Source organism: Lepidochelys kempii, chromosome 3 (genome assembly GCF_965140265.1).
Source record: "Lepidochelys kempii isolate rLepKem1 chromosome 3, rLepKem1.hap2, whole genome shotgun sequence".
In the NCBI taxonomy this organism is placed as follows: Eukaryota; Metazoa; Chordata; order Testudines; family Cheloniidae; genus Lepidochelys; species Lepidochelys kempii.
In genome coordinates, this window is record NC_133258.1 from 157361155 (window position 1) to 157375747 (window position 14593).

General features: G+C 50.5%; 1 protein-coding gene across 2 annotated transcripts in view; it reads right to left on the bottom strand.

Annotated features, from left to right (window-relative positions):
- STUM (stum, mechanosensory transduction mediator homolog) overlaps window positions 1-14593 on the bottom strand; it is a 74266-nt gene that overhangs the window by 12612 nt on the left and 47061 nt on the right. For both annotated transcript variants that reach the window (XM_073338696.1, XM_073338697.1), the window contains exon 2: window positions 4605-4784. In XM_073338696.1, the coding sequence (XP_073194797.1) occupies window positions 4605-4784 (180 nt within the window). The remainder of the gene's footprint in view (window positions 1-4604; window positions 4785-14593) is intronic.

Here is a 14593-nt window from a genome sequence, read left to right on the forward strand (position 1 = left end):
GTGTTTACTCACTTAGACTGGAGCTCATTGAGAACAACAGCCCAATGGTTATAGCTGCTTGTTGTGTCTTGCGTAATATCTGTGAGGCAAAGAGGGACAAGCTGCCACCAGGGTGGAGGGTGAGCGGCTGCCTGCGGCCTTTGAGAAGCCAGAGGCCATTACAAGAACCCAGCGGGGAGATATACGGTTGAGGGAGGCTTTGAAAGAACAATTTAACGGTCAGCCACAGTAGTGTTCTCTGCTGGCATGCTCTCTTTGGGTGCCGCTAAGAATTGCTCTGCATTTATAAAGAGGACCCAGTGTTTTCCTGACGCTCCGAATTACGTGGTACTTGCTGTACATTTACAAGTACCATTCCCTTTGAGTGCCACTGTGCATTCTGCAGTATGCATTGTCAATGAATAAAGATAATTTTATTCTCCAAAAATAATATGTTATTGAGTAGGAGAAACAGTGCAGAAAATCAATGTGAGCTGCCCGTTCCCCAGGCAATACAATACAACCTTTTGACAAATTAATGGCGTGGAACTTTAAAACTGGAGAGGCAGCAAATATTTCTCTCCATTTCAGGGCACAAACGTAGACCGATGTAGACCGTGGTTCTTGCAGGTCCGTGTACGTGCAGCTGTAGTTTTCCTTGTTTCCTCCAGCATTGAGTGGTAGGGTAAGGATATGGCCTGTGATGCCACATAATATGTTGAGGGGTGCACAAAGCAGAGACCATGGAGTTCTCCAAGGACTGAAAAGGGTGGGGAGGCCAGGATTTTTGAACCTGTAGGCCAACCAGGGTCTACAGCATTTGGGTTTGCTGCCTGAGAAGACCCATTATGTCCTGGTGTATTTTCATCTACTTTTCATGCTGGGACTCCTGGGCCTTTCTCCTGATCTCTTTCCTTCTCTGTGCCGTCTGCCATGTTGGCCCTGCAGGTCCTTTGTTCAGTGCCCGATGCAGCACCAGCTTGCAGGATCTTGCTGAGTATGTCCTCCTGTGTCCTCTTCTGTCTCCTCCTCATCAGATCAGGCATTTTGCAGGTGTGGAGGGGGCACCCTGAAGGCCACCATGCCAGAAGCTGCTATTAAAAGCAGAGAGATGTACCTCTGGATTTACAGTCACAGCAGAAAGGGAAAGATAAGTTTCAAAACTCCCTTCCCTTATTCCCATAGACACTTCTAATGAGACATGCTTATGGACTCTTCAGCTTTGGAGTGCCCAGCACCACTCTCCAGGCCCAGCCATGGGGAGTTTGGCCTGCCGGGGCGAGGAGAGGGTGAAGGATTTTTTGTTGCATGAAGCAATAATATTTCAGTCCCTGTTCCACGGGGATGCGTCTAGGGCAATGACACTGAATGCTGGTGCCATTGTCCACAGGCAGTGGGGATTTTAGCTGCTATCTCATTCCTGAGGGTAACAAAGGCACAGAGAGCACAGCTATCCCTGGCGTCCCGAAGCTGCCCAGGCCTGTATGCTGCTAGCCTGCGTACTGCCACGGTGCCTGCTGAACTCATAGCAGAATGGCGTGGGAAACTGTCCTACCAAGGACGAAGAAATAAGGCAGCCATCCCTAGAAACCGTCATGAGACGACTGCAGAGTGTCTCCGTGAAAGTTTCATTGAGATCTCTCAGGAGGATACAAGGGACATCCCTGTGTACATAAACAAACTGCTCCGCTGGCCCTCCCACCTAACCTACAGGGAATGAAAAACAGAGGCCAACTCTACCTCTGTTAGTTGTACCTCTATCTTATCTCGTAGGAGTACAACTATGAAAAGTCAATACCTGTGTCTTGTTAACTTGGGATGGGCCGGGTGCCATCTTTACATTTAAAAACTCGAAGGAAAAATGCATGCACACACTTACCCGAGTTCCCTTCCCCTCCACCAGGCTCATCTATGCTCACCTGTTGGAATTGGCTAGACTGTGGTGGTGTCTAGATCAGGTCCTGGCTTGTTGCATGGTTGGAGCTCCTTCCTGTGTCACCCTCCTCCCACACCTTCTCGTCCTCGCTGGTCACTGCAGGGGGTCTCTGTCTTGGGGTCCTCCAAGCAATGTTCCCTCAAATTTTTTACATCCACGTGCGGAATGAATTTTGCTATGTGCACCAATATGGAGGTGATGTGTGGAGGGGGTGGGGCCAAGGGGTTCGGAGTGTGGGAGGCAGCTCAGGGCTGGGGCAGAGGGTTGGAGTGCAGGGGGACTTGAGCTGGGAGTGAGGGCTCTGGGGTGCAGCTGGAGATGAGGGGTTTGGGGTGCAGGAGGGGGCTTAGGGATGGGGCAGAGGGTTGGGGACAGTGGGGTGAGGGCTCTGACTGGGGATGCAGGCTCTGGGGTGGGGCTGGAGATGAGGGGATTGGGGTGGAGGCTTCTCTGGAGCTGTGGTGGGGAGAAGGACTCCCCCCAGCCCTCTCTCTGCCGCAGCAGCCTGGGGCCGGGAGAGAGGTGCCTCTCACCGGCCAGGGAAGCTCCAGGGCTTGGGCTGGGGGAGAGGCACCTCTCCCAGCCGCAGCAGCTCCAGGTCCGAGACTGGGGGAGAGGTGCCTCTCCCCTCTGCATGCCTGCGTGGTCCTTGATAGCCTGCTGCGCAGCCATGTGCCTGCACAGCTTAGAGGGAACTTAGCCTCCAAGGTATCCTCAATGGTCTGCTGGGTCTGACATGTCTGACATGCGGCTCGTTGTAAAAGCAATAGATCTATGGGGTACCACCAGATCTATTGTTGGCCTTCTTGGTCTTGTGCTATGCTTGGCCAAGTTCCTTTGCTTGCACATGGTGCTGCTGCAGATCCCTGTCATACCCCTTTTCCTGCATCCCCTGTTCATAGATATCTATGTTCCTACCTGGTCCGTAGCTACGCTTGCACAGCCTCTTCTTCCCACAGGCCCAGGAGATCCAATACCTCCTTTCTGCTCCTGGCAAGAGCAAGTTTAGCTCATGGAGCCAGCACGGTCGGTTGGGGAGTTGCATGCATCAAGGGTGAACTACTTGGTGTGCTCACAAAGGTGAGCGATGTGGAAAAGGCATTTCAAAAACATGCAGAGGTCTTTAAAGGGGGATGCTTCCAGGCTCCGTGACCCCTGGGAAGTGGAGGTTACAATGGTGACCAGAGTGGTCAGTACTGCAGGGCATGGGGCATTATGGAACAGCTGCTGGAAGACTGTTGAGGTTGGCACAGGCCACACAGTGTCTGTATTTGCACCGCACTGACCTCAGTAGCTTGACCATGGTTCCATGCTGTTCAGGGAGGTGGTTTGACTGCGTCGCTGTAAAGGGACACTTATGTCGGCTGGAGACAAATTTCAGTGTAGACGCATGCGCTTACGTCGACCTAACTTTGTAGTGTAGACCAGGCCTTTTAGAGATGCATTTGTCTCTTTCTTCCCCTAAGACTGAGGTCTTTCTTGGAGTTTCAAGGTCCCAAAAGGGGACTTTTACATTGGAGAAAGCTTTAAGATGCATTGATAACCTCGTTTGCCTACAAATTGATCTTAAGAAACCTTTGGATAAATGGGGTTTATGAGAAAGTGGGGAGCCAGCCACTCACAGAATGAGGAGGATTCAGGGCATCTGTGGAGGTAGCTACCTGAGGTTTTGTCTACACTATGAGCACAGTTGAGCTGTTCAGAATGTAGATGTAGTCTAAGAGTACATACGTACCCAGATTGGTGGGTAGTGATCAATCTATCGGGGATCGATTTATCGTGTTTAGTGTAGACACGATAAATCGATCCCCGATTGCTCTGCCGTCAACTCCTGGAAGCAGAGTTGACAGGGGGAGTGGCAGCAGTTGACCCCGTGTCATGAGGATGCGAGGTAAGTCGATCTAAGATACATCAACTTCAGCTACGCTATTCTCGTAGCTGAAGTTGTGTATCTTAGGTCGATCCCCCTCTAGTGTAGACCAAGCCTTAAAGTACAACACCAGAGAGTCTAACTAAACTTGGGTTCACCTCAGTTAGCTGGAGTACGGTTAAATGGGAGGATGCTGTGGGACTGCTGAGGGCGAGAGTGCTTATTCGAACACCGATTGATGCAACATCAGGAAATGGGGCCCTGTAAAGCAGGGGTTGGGCTGAAGTGGAAGGGGGCAGTATTTTGTGCCAGCACTTCTCTGGTGGCCCCATTCATTTCTACAGCTTTCATTCTAAAATGGAATATCACATTCCTAGACTTAATGGTTGTGGGGGGAAAAAAACTTTCCCAAAGTGAATCAACACCGTCCTGTCCTCTTGAGTCTGCAGAGAGACTGTGGAACAATCGCTCAGGGAAGTGGGGGCTACTCCTGTTGAGTGGAACACTGTTCACTCTGAAGCATAATGATGCCAAGTGAAAGGTGAACTTTGTTAGGCATCTTACAGAAACATTCAGCTACTGGGAGCAGAGCTTGATATCATGGGAAGAAATCAAGCAAATGTTCATCACTAACCTCCCCATAGTGCTGGGGCAGATCCACTCTTTATGTCTCTTTTCCCTCTGTTTCAGTGTGAATGTCCCCATTTAATAAAAGCTGCCTGGTACTGTTTCCACTTTCCTCATTTCTCGGCTGGGTTCCAGGACGCTAGCTGAGCCCTAACAACGTGGGGGTGGAGACAATGATTGCACTGTACTTACTAGCAAGAATGACCATGTCCATCCCCCAAAATATACTCATGATCCAGCCAACCATCACGATAGCCGTCAGAATCTGAATCAGCGCCGCAGCGATGTTCAGCCAGAAGACGCAGCACATGTGCCTGTCGGGGAGGTCAGTCCGGGCTCCGCACAGCACAGTGAAGGCAGACACGAATGTCCCTGTGGAAACAGCAACAGTAAACACTCAGTGGAGAGCCTGACATAGAAACAGCAGGAGCTGGGATGTTAGTGCCTCCCCAGAAAACAGCGAAGCTCCATCCAGACTGCCCCCCCCAAACTCTTGTTTTAGATCTGGTGTTCACAGCATCCCTCTTTTTATTGTTGCCACTATAGAAATGCTACAAGCATGAAACTGTTCACAAAATGCATCACAGTATTTGCCCAGACATCTCAAGAGGTGCTGACTCCTTCTGAGAAACAAAGGCCCAATCAAACTGAGACTGCACCTTGATTTTAGAGATCAGCCAGCTCTCTAGGGGACACAGTCCAGCTGCTGGGCATACCCTGGGCTTCCCGAGCTCGTAAAGCCCCCACTTCTCTTCTTGCTGCTGCTCTGAACTGATTTCATACTCCCACCTCATTTCCTTTACAGCAGCTTGAAGATGGGAGTGGAGAAACAGTTTAGAGGCAACACAGAGAAATGGAGTAGGTGGGAACGGCTGAAGCAGTGGGAGGCAGCCCCGCATTGGAATATTACAGGGAGGGGAGATGGGAGTTCTTCCCCCATGTGAGAAATCCCCTCAGGGTTTTAGCCTCCTACTGCTCAGGCTCTGATATCCAGGGTTTTATATTTGGAGCTGCTGAAGCCTGAAGTGTCACCTGTGTAATTAACCCCTTTATTGCTGCCTCGTGTCCACCAAGACAAAATGTACTTTCAGTGCCAGGTACACAGGGTGGGAAAACTCCCATTGTCAGCCCAGGGCAACCAAAGCCTCATCTCGGTTTCCTGGTAAACAGCAACTGTGCCCTGTGCTGGTCTTTGGAAACAGCACTTCCTCTATCAGCCATGTGTTCTCTTCCTGGGGGGGCAGCGTGCCATGTACCTGGCAGAGAGGGATCTGAGGAGTCCAGAGTAGTGGGGATGGACAGGCAAATCTTCCAGGTCTTCCCAGCGTTTTAAAGGTGGGGGCGTGCAGTTGTGAACATATATTACCCATGGCTCAGCTTGTGCTGGGTGCTCCTGTCTAGAGGCTGCTCCACTGCTGCCACCAGCTTTTGGGGTCCCAGGTTGAGTCCTCATTGGCAACCCAGGATGGCATAAAAGAGATGTGTGCAAATGTACATGCACTCAAATGTCAGATGTACATGCACGTATCAGGTATATTGCATACAGATGCACATCAGCTATATTGCCTCTATGCTTATCAGCTACACTGTTTTTTTCCAGTTAGATCTGTATGTAACGTGCACATGGTTTGCATATTCAGATCAGATGTTTGCATGCATGTTGGTGCAGCCCATGCAATTGCCTGTGACTACCACTGGTTATCTGGACTTGCTTTATTCATCCTGAGGGCTTTTTTGCAGAGGCTGGCGGACAGGCAAGGAGTGTAATTACAGTAGTATGCCAAGAAAGCTGAGTTAATGTGAGAGGCGTCTGAGGCAGAGGACGGGGAGATGAGAAGGTAGGAATCTAGCTATGATGTCTTTTAAAAATCCCCATGGTGGAAAGGCCTTTTAAAAAACCCTTTGAGATGCAGCTGAGGTGCTCCCACCCCCGAATGAACTGTCATTTTACAGTTGCAGTTTACAACTAGGAACCTGTGTAAGCTTGAAAGCCTGTCTCTCTCACCAACAGAAGTTGGTCCACTAAAAGATATTACTTCACCCACCTTGTCTCTCTAACTAGGAGAGGGTGGGGAGGGGGATCCTCCTTTGGGAGGCAAGGGCAAGTAACATTAACCAGCCTGGTGCCACCTGGCTATGTGTAATCTGTGACATGGGATAAGGCAGATTGTTTTCTGGGACAGATGCCTGAGCCAATGGCTGGTTGGGCTGGGCAGGAAACGGGAGATGGGGGTAATTATTTAAAACCCTCTGGGTATTGCAACAGCCTCACCCTTGCTTGTTATCAGAGGCAACCCGCTCTGACACAGTGGCTTTGCTATCATTCCAGAGGAAATAGCCTGATGTCTCCCTCCCTACTTTCCCTACACCGTATGTTTGGAAAGGCAAGAAAAGGAGTTGGAATATCCCCCAGATCTTGTAAAAACTGGATTAGGAGAAGCTATGCACCCTGAGATCAAACTTGGATCAGGGATAGCTAAGAGGATGGATGGATGTTTCTATTACAGTGGACATCCGTATGCTTAGTCTACATTTAAAATAACCCTCCACCCTCTCTCCCCCACCTGATTCTTCAAGCTTATGAAATAGTTTGTAAATGAAAAATAATTCTCAATACTTGGGGCTCTGTTATACAGACCCTTCCAATGATGTTTTTATTCAACACTTCATACTGGCAGACTGCTGTACTGCATTAGCTAATTAACCTTCCCAAACAGCCCTGTACCGTACAGAAGCATGTTTGTTCCCATTCACAAGATGGAGCAGCACACAGAGAAGTGGGACATGCCCAAGCCTAGAGAGAGAATTTGTTTATAAACTAGGATATGTAGATTCATAGATTGTAAAGCCACAAGGAGCCATTGTGATCTCTACTCTGACCTCCGGGATGACAGCTGGAGCCACACCCCCTCCAGCTCCCCTTCCTGCTCCTCCCCTTTCCCCCAGCACCCCTCCCCTCTCCTACTCCTCCCCCTCCCCCAGCTTCCCCTGCTCTGGCAGTGTCCTCCTTTTGGGAACCTGAAATATGGTAACACTATGCCTCCCAGTGACACTCAGTCTGCAACTACAAGCCCCAGTGAGAAGTTGTAGTGGGGCACCAGCCCTACTCCCGCAGAACAGGGGTTAAAAGCAGCCCTGGAAAGGGCGGCAGCTGGGAAAAGGGGTGAGAACAGCTGCGGGAAGCTGACTGAGTAGCTGACCACAGGTGTGGCCAGCTCAGTTAGGGCACAGCTGGCCCTGCTCAGAGGGCTGGGGGCAGTGCCAAAATCTTAACAATCATAGAATCATAGAATATCAGGGTTGGAAGGGACCTCAGGAGATCATCTAGTCCAACCCCCTGCTCAAAGCAGGACCAATCCCCAATTAAATCATCCCAGCCAGAGCTTTGTCAAGCCTGACCTTAAAAACTTCTAAGGAAGGAGATTCTACCACCTCCCTAGGTAACGCATTCCAGTGTTTCACCACCCTCCTAGTGAAAAAGTTTTTCCTAATATCCAACCTAAACCTCCCCCACTGCAACTTGAGACCATTACTCCTTGTTCTCTCATCTGCTACCACTGAGAACAGTCTAGAACCATCCTCTCTGGAACCACCTCTCAGGTAGTTGAAAGCAGCTATCAAATCCCCCCATATTCTTCTCTTCTGCAGACTAAACAATCCCAGTTCCCTCAGCCTCTCCTCATAAGTCATGTGTTCCAGTCCCCTAATCATTTTTGTTGCCCTTCGCTGGACTTTCTCCAATTTATCCACATCCTTCTTGAAGTGTGGGGCCCAAAACTGGACACAGTACTCCAGATGAGGCCTCACCAATGTCGAATAGAGGGGGACGATCACGTCCCTCGATCTGCTCGCTATGCCCCTACTTATGCATCCCAAAATGCCATTCGGTTCCCTATAAAAAGTTCTGATTTAAGGGATGTGCCCCAGTATGTATTTTTTGTACCAATTTAAAATTTAAAAATTCCTCCCGGACGGTGATTTAAGAACCAAAAAGCCTGACCTGTCCGGGAAAACACGGATGTATGTTAATCCTGCTTAAAGTTCTTTGTTAAAAAGATGGGCCTGAACTAGAAATGAGCTCCGTTTCACATGTGTGGGTCCCTGCCACTCCCTGGGGGTGTGCTAGGGTGACCAGATGTTCCGATTTTATAGGGACAGTCTCGATTTTGGGGTCTTTTTCTTATATAGGCTCCTATTGACCCCCCCCCCGTCCTGATTTTTCATACTTGCTGTCTGGTCACCCTAGGGTGTGCACATGTGTGGGTCTCAGCTGCTCCTTGCCCCCCTCGTTGAAGCAGGTGTGCAGGGTTACTGCCCTGGGAACTGCAGGGCACCAGTGGACGTGGAGTCAGCTGCAGGCAGGGGCATGGGGCAGGGTTAGCTGGAGGCAGGGGGTGCAGGGCTGGCTGCGGGCAGGGCAGGGGGTGCTGGGGCGGCTGGAGACAGGGACTGGCTGCGGGCAGGGCAGGGGGTGCGACAGGGGCTGGCTGCAGGCAGGGCAGGGGGTGCTGGGGTGGCTGGAGACAGGGGCTGGCTGCAGGTAGGGTAGGGGGTGTGTGTAGCAGGGGCCGGCTGCAGGCAGGAGGTGCAGGGGTGGCTGGAGACAGGGGCTGGCTGCAGGCAGGGGGTGCAGGGGTGGCTGGAAACAGGGGCTGGCTGCGGGCACGATGTGTGGGGGTGGCTGGAGACAGGGGCTGGCTGCAGGCGGTGCGTGCAGCCAGGGCTGGTTGTGGGCAGGGGGTGCAGGGGTGCCTGGAGACAGGGGCTGGCTGCAGGCAGGGCAGGGGGTGCGTGCGGCCGGGGCTGGTTGCGGGCAGAGGGTGCGGGGGTGGCTGGAGGCAGGGCAGGGGGTGGCTGGAGACGGGGGGTGGCTGGAGGCAGAGGACGGGGGGGCAGCTGGTGGCAGGGCAGGGGTTGCTGCAGGGGCTGGCTGCAGGCAGGTGGTGCGGGGGTGGCTGGAGGCAGGGGCTGGCTGCGGGCAGGGTGGTGGGTACTCATGGGGAGAGCAGCAGGATGCAGCCCAGGCCCAGCAGAGCAGCCGGGGACCCACCAGGCATCATCGGGAACCCCAGGGCCAGGAGTCAGGGGAGCAGCAGCAGCACCAGGGCTCGTGCCCAGGGCCAGGCAGCAGCCCACATGGCTCCTGCAGTGCAGTGCCCCCAGCGGCCAGAGGAGGAATTACATCCCTTCCCGGCCGGAGCCCATCAAAGCCTCAGCGCCCCCTGCAGGGAAGCGGGTTAACAACCGGTTCTAAAACGGCTTCAAAATTTAACAACTGGTTCGCGCGAACCGGTGCGAACCGGCTGCAGCTCACCGCTGGCTGGGGGGCCAGAAGCTGGAGGGGTCTCACTCCAGCCCTGGAGTGGGAGGGGCTAGTTGCCTGGAAGCAAGGTGCCTGAAGTGGAGCAGTGCTGGGGAAGGGCAAAGGGAGCTGGGGAGCTCCAGCCTGGTAAATCCCCAGGCTGCAGGCCTTGTTTAAGGTCTACGAAAGGTACTGGGGCTGCAGAGGGTCAGCCTGAGGACAGGCAAAGGCAGCAGGTCCTAACCCCTTGCCAATGATGACTGGCCATTATAGACTGCAGTCTGCCCCAGAGAAAGGGGGCTAGATGATGACTGGCAGAAGACACTGAGGCAATGTGGGTGTAGAGGGTTGGGATTCCCCTGGGAGGGGAGACCCAGAATGTGGGGGTACTGTGGTGGGCAGAACCCCAGGGTAAGGGGCACCGGGGTCTGGGAGGGACACGGGGCCAGTGGCAGGCGAGACATTGACCAGGAGGAGGCACTCTGTATGCTGGAGAGCTAATTCCCAAGATGACCAGCAGGAGGTACTGTGCTGGTGAGTCCTCGCTTAGCTACAGAAGTCTAATAGAGCTGAGTGAATAGTTGGGTGGGAAAATCACCAGTGAATATTTATTTTAATTCTAAAGCAAATTAACTTGACCATGCCTGGGACCTCTGAGTGTTTGCATTTCCCTGAAGCATGTAAGCTTCCCTAGGGTGAATACTCACAAAGTGTGATTCACAAACTCGGATACTGGTTCAAATGAGAATTTCATGTTTATTTGATTGTTAAATTTGCAACTTGCACTGTGCTGGTTAGTTAAGTTGGTCATGTGATATTTTTTCTGTTCCCTGATTGGAGGACTGATGTAACTAACCAACACATAAGAACAGCCATACTGGGTCAGACCAAAGGTCCATCAAGCCCAGTATCCTGTCCTCTGACAGGGCCAATGGCAGGTGCCCCAAAGGGAATGAACAGACAGGTTATCATCAAGTGATCCATGTCCTGTCACCCAATCCCAGCTTCTGGCAAATAGAGACTAGGGACACCATTCCTGCCCATCCTGGCTTATAGCCACTGATGGACCTATCTTCCATGAATCTATCTAGCTCCCTTTTGAACCCTGTTATAGTATTGGCCTTCACAACACCCTCTAGCAAGGGGTTCCAAAGGTTGACAGTGCGTTGCGTGAAAAAATACTTTCTTGTGTTTGTTTTAAACCTGCTACCCATTAATTTCATTTGGTGGCCCCTTGTTCTTGTATTATGAGAAGGAGTAAATAACACATTCTTATTTACTTTCTCTATACCATTCATGATTTTATAGGCCTCTATCATATCCCCTCTTAGTCGCCTCTTTTCCAAGCTGAAAAGTCCCAGTCTTATTAATCGCTCCTCATACGGAAGCTGTTGTATACCCCTAATAATTTTTGTTGCTCTTTTCTGAACCTTTTCCAATTCCAATATATCCTTTTTGAGATGGGGCGACCACATCTGCACACAATATTCAAGGTGTGGGTGTACCATGGATTTATATAGAGGCAATATGATATTTTCTGTCTTATTATCTATCCCTTTCTTGATGATTCCCAACATTCTGTTCACTTTTTTTGACTGCTGCTGCACATTGAGTGGATGATTTCAGAGAACTATCCACAATGACTTCAAGATCTTTCTTGAGTGGTAACAGCTAATTTAGATAGGATGATGTTTTCCAATGTGCATTACTTTGCATTTATCAACATTAAATTTTATCTGCCATTTTGTTGCCCAGTCACCCAGTTTTCTGAGATCCTTTTGTAGCTCTTCACAGTCTGCCTGGGACTTAACTATCTTCAGTAGTTTTGTATCATCTGCAAATTTTGCCACCTCACTGTTTATCCCTTTTTCCAGATTGTTTATGAATGTTAAATAGGACTGGGCTCAGTACAGATGCCTGGGGGACACCACTATTTACCTCTCTCCATTCTGAAAACTGACCATTTATTCCTACCCTTTGTTTCCTATCCTTTAACCAGTTACCAATCCATGAGAGAACCTTCCCTCTTACCCCATGACTGCTTATTTTGCTGAAGAGCCTTTGGTGAGGAACCTTGTCAAAGGCTTTCTGAAAATCTAAATATACTATATCCACTGGATCTCCTTTGTCCGCATGCTTGTTGACCCCCTCAAAGAATTCTAGTAGATTGGTGTAAGCTGCTAAAATTACAATTGAATATACACTGATGGCCCTGAAAACCCTGCTATTTTAACCTAATGTAAACAGATGAACTTCTTTGAATATCTGCAGTATTTCCTTGTACTACCCTATAGTTAGTATAAGAAATACCTTCAAAACTGCAAACACTGAGGTTAATCTAAATACAGATGCATACATGGAGCATGATCCTGGTTCCTTTTCTTGCACTGAGTAGTATTTTTGCTGACATTTAGCTCCTGGCAAGCTGGGGCATGAATCTAACCCGCACTAGTCTGCCATGCAGTAACTGCCCTAGACCCTGCTAACATGCACGAACAGTTCCTCTGGTGCACTTTGATCTGGTCCCTTTTCAAAGCACTATATATCAACGCACCCTACAGAACTTTTAGTGGACATCAGCAGGGTCCACATGCACACTTAGTGTGCAGCAGGTGCAGGGATTTACACCCCAGCTTGCCACATACTAAGTATTCATGTAGACAAGCCTTTACTCCAAGAGTAGCTCATGGAGGGCTGCCCAAAGGCGGGGGGACAAAAGGGCATTTTGCCCCACTCTGCCCCTTTGAGAGGGGCCCCCAAACCACATGGGATTGAGACTGCCATGCAGGGGTCAGAGTGCCACTATCTGAAATTTGGCCTCACAGCTCCTCTCTCATGATGGAGAGGCAGTTGGGCCAAACTTGAGGAGTTCTGCAACCCTACATGCCAGGTTGCAATGCTCTGAGCGGGGAGCTGGGCCCAGTCCTGCAGGACATGAGCCGCCATGGGGGGATGAGTGTGGGGCAGGCTTGTTCTCCGACTTCCTTCCCCTGCTTCCCCTCAGTGGTAACTTTTTTTTTTTTTTTAGAAGGGTGAGGGGGCCTCCATTTTAGATATTGCCCTGGACCCCCACAAACCTCTGTGTGACCCTGGTCTCATGGTTCTTTTACTCCACAGGCAGTTCCATTGAAGTCAATGGGACTACTGAAGGATTAAAGTATCGCTCAATGTGTCTAAGGACAGGACTACACTACAAATTTACAAACGTACGCTGCTGGTGCGTGCAGTGAAGATATTCTAAGCGGACGGGAGAGAGCGCTCCCGTTGGCTTAATAATTCCCCTCTATCAGAGGCAGTAGCCATATCAGCAGGAGACGCTCTCCTGCCAACATCGCGCTGTCTACATAGGGGCGGGGGGTTAGGTTGGTATAACTACGTCACTCAGGGGTGTGGATTTTTCACACCCTGAGTGACTACTTATACTGAAGTATGTAGTGTAGATCAAGCCTAAGGGTAGCAGAACTGAGCCCTTAGTTGCCTAAGGGGATTGCCAAATCAAGGGCCCTACTGTACCAAGAAAAATTTGTGCTAGGCAATAAAACACAGACTGTGAATATTCCCAACAAGTTTCTCAGGAAAGAACTAAGCATCCAAGAATTATCTGCTTCAAATATTTTGTAATAATATGGAATAGTGAATACATGTGATCCCTGTGTAGACAAATTGCCAAAAATAAAGACAGACTGTGTCAACTAATTTGTCAGCTCTGCCTAATGATTATGGCACTTGAGCTCATCAAGGCCTATCACAACCCCCTGAATGATCCTCACAGGTGCTGATTGGGCGTGTTTGTTTTACGCCCTCAGCTTGGGATCTGGTTGGAGCTCTCAGGGACTAAGCCCTGGGGTAGTGGGAAGAAACCGCAGGGTGGATTGGGGTAGAATTTTGCCTCTCTACAGCAGCTGTGAAAGTACCAGATGCAGCAGTGATGGGCAGAAGCAGGAAGCCTGTGACACTACCATGACTCTGTTTGCACCAGAGGCGTCAGTAGGATGTAGGCACCGCGACTGGTAATAGGCAAGCAAGGAAAGAGTCTGCAGGAGAAATGGGAAACAACCTTTGAGAAGCTGCATTTGCTTTTGCTATCAACAGAATCTGACAATTTCTAATTATACAAACAAATTTGGAAAGGCTTCAATTTCAGCAGTTTGGCCCTTTGAACCTGGTAAGGGGTATATTCACCCTGAGGGGACTTTACGGGTACTGCTACACAGCCAGCAGCAGCCTGCAGCAGTGAGGCTCTGAGCCTGGATTGGCAAACTTGCGCTCATGGGGCTCGCGCAATGGCTCTAAAAACAGCTGTGTGCCCATTCCTGCCCAGGCTGGAGCTCAAGGTTTGAAGCTTCCCCCCCCATCCCTACCTAGGCTTCAGAGCCCGAGCTCTGGCCTGAGCCGGAACAGCCACACAGCTATTTTTAGTGAAGTAGCCTGAGCCCCACAAGCCTGAGGGTGTCAACCTGGGCCCTGGGACAGGCTGCTGCCCACTGTGTAGACTGAGCTAGTCTGCCAACTCCTCCCCTTCCATGTTCCTGCTCCCTCTCTCCGCTACCAAACAAGTCCTCGTGCTCTTCCCTGATGACCATCCTAGATACAGCCCTCCATTCCACCCCAAACATGCTGATGGCTTCAAACTGCTGGCTCATTCTCTCCATTGCCAGCTGGTCTTCCCACACTCTCAGCCTTCTCACCCAACACACCCTTCCAGTTCCTAGCCTGAGAGAGGAGTGGGGGACACTGGTCAAAGTAGGAGTGACAGCCAGGGGATAAGGATGATGGTGTGAGGCGTGGGATGCACGGTAACTGTGGCTGTATTGTGGAAATGTGTAGTGAATCCAAGCCCTGATCAGAGCATCTGACAGGAAAAAAGAGGGAGAAAATG